The sequence below is a fragment of the Nanorana parkeri genome, unplaced genomic scaffold (assembly GCF_000935625.1).
Source record: "Nanorana parkeri isolate BGI_ZX_2015 unplaced genomic scaffold, ASM93562v1 scaffold516, whole genome shotgun sequence".
Taxonomy (NCBI): Eukaryota; Metazoa; Chordata; class Amphibia; order Anura; family Dicroglossidae; genus Nanorana; species Nanorana parkeri.
In genome coordinates this window covers 588,624-595,158 of record NW_017306784.1, presented here as the reverse complement: position 1 = coordinate 595,158, position 6,535 = coordinate 588,624, and the positions used below count along the sequence as shown (strand labels likewise).

The following is a 6,535-nucleotide window of genomic DNA, read 5'->3' as shown; positions in this document are numbered from 1 at the left end:
TACTAGCTTTGTCAGATTTAGAAATATTCCAGTACTGTATTTATGTTCACTGCAGATAGCTTCCGTTCATAAGCCACTGATCAAAATGCATAGTGTTATTATGATAAACCGTATGCATATTATTAAGAAAAAGGCTTGATCATGCCTGTAACAAAAATTGTTAAATAACCATTGGTCTACATCTAACAATTTAAACAGACCACATTAAGATGGAATTCATAGCATGACATTTTCTTCCAAGTTTCTTAGGCCGATACCCTCTGAATGTGCTAAAATGATTGTAGAATGGAAAAAAAAAAACCAAACCTAATAACTAATGCACATTATTATGTTATCCTAAGAGCAACCTCTATACGTATCTTCAAGGATCTCAAAGCTTCCTTCGAAAACAAAAAGCCATGGTGTCCGCACAGAGTATGTTACAGGTTCATAAAGACTGATCATTTTGCTGTGTTAATAGGCTAATGTCTCTTACTACAAGGAATCCATAACAGAATAAGCTGGTGAATTTAAGTAACACTCAGTACAGTTTCAACTTAGGCTATAAAGTTCTCAAGTAGACCAGCTGGTAGTGGAGGTACATCACCCACTCATATAATTAAGGTCATCCGATGAACCAGTGCAAATTCAGCCAAGAGTGGCCTTTTATGAAAATTCTGTTTCTTTTTCTCCTTTTTGGGTGAAAAACAATGTATCCTTCAACACATTTCTCACCCATCCAAAAATAATAAATACAAATAAAAAAATAGTCTTTTGCAGAAAAAACAAGTTAAACAACAAACCAAACCAACAGACATAGAAGTTGAATCTTTTCTTTTTATGCAGTCTCTTAATTTACTTTGCGCATGCAATCAAGGGTCTGCTGGGCTCACTGAAATTCCATTGATATCTTCAGGTTCTCAGAAGGAACTGTGAGTATGGAGAAGGTTTGGATGCCTCCTCCACCTTTCTGTCAGGCAATCAGCTGTTAGACTTACTGATGCTTTATTCACTTTTTCACAGTTGGAAGGAATGTCCAGGGAACCCTGCAGCTCTATATCCAAGTCTTTGCCAGGAGTCTGTCTCCATTCTGTGGATGTAAGGTTGCGCTATAATTCAGCTGTCAAAACTCATGGACACTATGAGTTGCTCTACTTTGTATGCTAAGCGGTGTCGTCGCCCCTGTTCATCTTCTTCCAAGGCTGTGATTAGCTGTAAGAGATGTTACAGATTTTGTCAGTAGTCTGCAGAACATTCCGCATTGAATGAAGGGTAACCTATATAACATGTATCATGACCTGGAAAAAAATCTTCACGTCAGGTTAAAGAAGCTCTGCAAACACCCTGATAGAGCTTAGGAAAACACATGTACTTAATTTCTATCACCTGTGAATTGAAATTACACTATCATATGATTTGACTTCCTATGCCTCCCTTCAGTATTAAATAAATAGGCCCACTAGATCTTACACTCCATTTAGAGACACTCATAGCCGATACCCCAATTTTTAAAAAGGAGCCTGAACTGTAACAGGATATTATGAAGCCACTACCCTACCCGAGATCCAGGACTTGTATATACATTCATATACTGTGCACAGTTTGGAGTAGCCTCCTTTGGAAAAAAGTACACAGCACTTATATATACATTTTAGACAAAGGCATTTTTGGATTATTTACAGAGACTTGATTGTAAAGCTTTATATTGCATGACAAATTATAAATATAGATTAGATAAAGGAAAGCATGGGTTTTAATGTAACTGTCAGTCCAGAGGGTGAACATTGTGGGTGTCAGGGTGTAACACTTATATACGAGGTGTTCTATTGGGCAAGCTACATGTAAACTGGTATAAAATGGGGTCCATGATTGCGGTGATGGACTATACACATTGAGGGGAATTTATCAATACTGGAGCATACAAAATCTGAAGCAGTTGCCCAGGGGAACCAATCAGCATCTCTCTTCAGTTTGTTCAGTTAACATTTGAAAATGAAAGCTGATTGATTGCCATGCACAGCTGCTCTAGATTCTGTCTGCTCCAGTTTTGATAAATCCCCCTGAAAAAGAAGAATCAGTCAGCTTAAGGTAAGGGGAACCAAAATGTATAAAATATCTCTTAGCTATGGCATTGTACATTAAAAAATTGCTTTTCTACAACAAAGGGTTAGTCAGTAAATGTTATAGAGAAGTAGATATCCAATGTAGTGTTATATCTGCCAAAACATTTGTGGCATTTCTGGTTGTACTGTGTAGCAAAGTGTCTAAATTCCAAAACTAGAAGTAAAAAATACATACTCTGGAGAATGGTCACAAAAGGTGTAAACGCATAAATCCTGGTGACAAGTCACTGAGGAGTAAATACAAATGCTCTGGAGACTGTAAACTAAGGCTTTAATAGACACAGTTCCAGAGAAAGGCGGCTGGAGGGATTAATGGACAAACGTTAAAGACTGGACATGCAATGGGGTATGGCACATGCACTACAGACTGAACACTTTTGCATTAACACAAATATTCTGTAGACTGGCTATCACGGGGTTAACATCTACACAATAAGAAGAATAAGTACTATGGGGTTGATACATGTACTTGGAAGACTGGTCTGTGATGACTTAACATGCATTCTCTGGAGATTGGTCACAGAAGAGGTTATGTCTTTACCATGAATACTGGTCAATTTAGGGCTAACACATGAATAGTCACTAAGGTATTAATGCAGATACACTGGATATTGATCACCTAGGGCTTAACCCACATTATGGAGAATAATGAATTAAATGTTGAATTAATAACCTGTAGACTGGTCACTAAAGAGTAAATACACATATAGTGGAGAAGAATGGGTTATTGTACACACTGTGGTGAATTGTTACGTGAGTAATGGGGAGTGATAGAGGCACATGATCTGGAGATCAGCAACAAAGCGGTCATTGCACACACTGCAGAATAGGCATAGAGATGCGAACGCACAGACTCACACAAACTTCAGATTGGTGTAATGGTAATACACTGAAAGGTGGGACTAATACATATATTATGTCAACTGAGGGTTTAACACATGGACTGCTCGAGGAGAGAAGAGTGGAAAGGAGTTCACATTCATGTCTGAAAGGAACATAGTTTTGTTTTTTGGGCACACACCACAGGAAAGACAGAGGAATAAAGGTCAAATGTCTAGACTGTTTGCAGGGAACATGATGCTAAAGGAAAGCAGGGAGCATGGATGTAAGGAGAAGTAGAATATTTGTTGGGGAGATGGTTGAACAGCTGGCATTGGACACTGGTCATAAGATCTCAGAGTACTTGAAAGGCCATTAATGCAGGGGAGTGGACAGTGATAATGTTTACAGGTATGAGGGGAGCAGCAGAATTTGCTATGGTTGATACATTTGGTGACATCAGCAAATAGCAGTGAAATATTTAGGAGTAGTAGTACGCAACACTGGAAAGAAAATTAGTGTTAGAGTAGGGCTCCTACTCCTACTTTCAACCTTTGTGTTGAAACTGGAAAACACCTTGAAATATTTTAAAACATAACATTTATAGACTATTTGAATTTAAGGAAGGGCCAGCCATTTTTCAAGTTACCTACATTTATGAAGACCAAAATACTTCTGTAAGAATAACATTGATATATATGATACACAGACTAGCTAGTAGGCTAACATATATTGCCAAACTGAATACATTTTTTCTGTTTTCATTTGCAAACATTCATAAACTATAACTGAATTGTATCTCTACAGATTCAATCCCTGTTCTAGCTAACTTGTCATCTCTTACCTCCACACTGTATTTAGTGACATAAGAGTAGATCTCGCTTAATGCGCTTAGCATGTTAAACTCTGATGCATGCATACGAGATTGCTCTGCGAGGTAGGCATTCATATCTTGATCACTAATGGCAGGGAGCTTGGCAATGTCAGCATAATACCTGAAAAACAAATGATCATTTAAAACAACTTACTTTCTGCTGCCATAAACATGTCTAGTAGATAAGATTACATTTTTTTTCTTTAAGAAACACCATTGTAGCACCAGTGGCTATGCACACTGACCTTTCAACCCAGTTCTTGTAATTTGGAATATCCTTGGCATACAGCAGCTTGTTGCTGGGGGAATCTTTTCCAAGCCGATGCTCCGAGGTGGAACAAGAGTCCATGAATGTCTGTGCCACAACGGATAGGCAGGCATCTGTGATGCTACCCTTGTGTATGTCAAACACAAACTGAGGGTTCTTAATGACATTCACCCAAAAACGAAGTGGTAGGCTGTTTAGGACAACAGAAAAAAAAAAAAAAGTGTAATTAACAGGTTCATATTCAGTAAGCCATTTTCCCCTTCTACCTCTGTACCTGTTTTATGAATGGTTATACTTTATTTTGCTTATAGTAATGACTTACTTATAACATATGTTCCTACTTTAATGCATTCATGTCCCTCTGTACTTACCAGTTGCTTTTCCACGTGTGTCTTACATCAGTATCATAGATGCCATGTCTGTCTGCCTGTTCATCTAGGAAGTCAAACATATACTTGATGGCAAGAGGCAGGGCACTCCCACGATGCACTGTACTGAACAATGTTTCAAATAGATCATCCACAAATTTCTGCAGCGTTCCCTATGGGTTAAAATGATTTATAAGTAAGGGTCAGATGTTTCAAATTGCCGTTATATCATCTTTTTTTCAGATAGTCATAACTTTGGCATTGTGGTGTTTTAACCTGATTAGGATTGATTATATGATATTTAAAGCCCATCTCCGGGCAAACTACAAAACTACCCTTGCAGTGGGGTTACCCCCCACTGCAAGGGCTAACTGTTCATTTATGCCTAGGGGGCAAGAAAAGCAGTTTTACTTACCTGACCCCCAAACCTGCCCGCTCGCCCTGGGCTGCTAGACCGGTCCCCGCTGCCTCTTCAGTCCTTTGTTCTGGCAGTCTAAGGACTGTTGACGTCATCACATCTAATTCAGTTCCTATAGACCTGAATTAGATGTGAGGATGCCGAGGGACACTCCACCATTTGGAGAGAAGGGTGAGCGATGACTGCCGGGGGAACAGGAATCAGGGTTGATAAAAATTAATTTCATGACAACAGTTATACACATGGCACAGCTAAGTTGGTAAACATATTTTTCTCTACTGTTTACATTAAGTTGAGCAATACATCTAGGTCACTTCCATGCCCCATCCTGTAAATTGACAGCCAAGAAGAAACAGCAAACTGATGAGCTCATCACTCTTCACTCTCTTCCTGTCAGAATGTTGTTTGCCAGCAAATATGCACAGCAGCAAAGTCTGATTAGTCCCTATATTGTGAAAGATTCTCATCTTGTCTGAATTTTACTGTACAAAAGATTACAAAAGGCTAATATAAAGTACAATTTAAATACCCACAGTAGTTACATTTAAAAAACATTTGCTTAAGAAAAAATATATACAAAAAAATGTGTAACTGCATTAATTGCTGTTTATTTTTATCCATTTGTAGTTCATCTTTAAATTACTTTTTTTGCTAAAATCAATCTTACAAGTATACTCCCTAAAGAAGAGATGACATACTTACCTTTCCTGCTTCTGACTTTTGCAGTAGTTAAGACAAAGTGTCCACTAAAGATCCTGTAGAATCCGACACTTCCAGGAGTGCCAGTTTCCCGATCTCCCTCTGAGCTAAGCAGTTCAATCTGATGGCCCCTATATCATTACTCTATCCTGTAGTGATCTAGGGCCTGGCAGGAGGAACCACAGCATGTCATGGATGACTAGGAAATCAACACTCCCAGAAATGTCAGTTTCAACAGGATCTTCAGAGGGTGCTTTCTCTTCACAACAGTAGAGTTCAGGGCACAGGCAGCAGGAAAGGTGAGTATTCTCTGTCTTCTTTGCAGAAGTGGGTTTATTTGAAGACAGATTTTAGCATCCTAGTCGCTTTAAGGAGGTAGGCAGTTTAAGATATCCTTAAGATAACTGTGTGTTACTATAGCTATAATGCAGCATAAACAAAACAATTGTGTCAAAAGTAATCCAGATATGCATTGCCTGCATAATTGTGTAATACACAGTTAAAGGTTATGCTCTCGAGTGAGTCTATTCAAAGCAAAATATCTCCGAGGTGTTTTGCACTTTGTATACCTTAGTGGCCAGAAGCCGTGTCAGATAAATTTCCGACACCATCTTGCTCCCTCGGTCACCCTCCTTCTGATCTCCATGTTCATGGTTTTTTACCAGATGCCAAACTTTGACACCACTCTCTAGATCTGGAGTTATCATAGGAGCACGAGAGCGGAGGCTATCAGGACTGCCAGTATATCGGAATGTGGAGTCTGAAAGAGAGATAAGTAGCAAGATTTAGTATATTAAATAGGTAAATTGTTATAATACTGGTGGAAAATCCATTTCAATGTCAAATCTATTAGGTTTAGAAAAGGTATCCCTTGTTTTATCAATATTCTTGTTAGATAAAAGAGATCTGCTTGATTTCGATAACTTTATTAATATGCGTTTAATGTTTTAAAAGCTTTATACCTATGTACTCTTAGTAATTTAATAT

At 38.4% G+C, this 6,535-nt stretch overlaps 1 protein-coding gene across 1 annotated transcript in view; it reads right to left on the bottom strand.

The window, feature by feature from the left end:
* Positions 1-1,020: 1,020 nt before the first annotated feature.
* The window catches only part of PLXNA2 (plexin A2), a 275,782-nt gene continuing 270,267 nt past the window's right edge, over positions 1,021-6,535 (bottom strand). The window contains exons 27-31 of the mRNA XM_018561322.1: positions 6,118-6,308; positions 4,435-4,604; positions 4,041-4,253; positions 3,766-3,916; positions 1,021-1,191 (exon numbers count right to left, since the gene is read on the bottom strand). Of these exons, the coding sequence (XP_018416824.1) occupies positions 1,096-1,191; positions 3,766-3,916; positions 4,041-4,253; positions 4,435-4,604; positions 6,118-6,308 (821 nt within the window). The 3' untranslated portion in view covers positions 1,021-1,095. The remainder of the gene's footprint in view (positions 1,192-3,765; positions 3,917-4,040; positions 4,254-4,434; positions 4,605-6,117; positions 6,309-6,535) is intronic.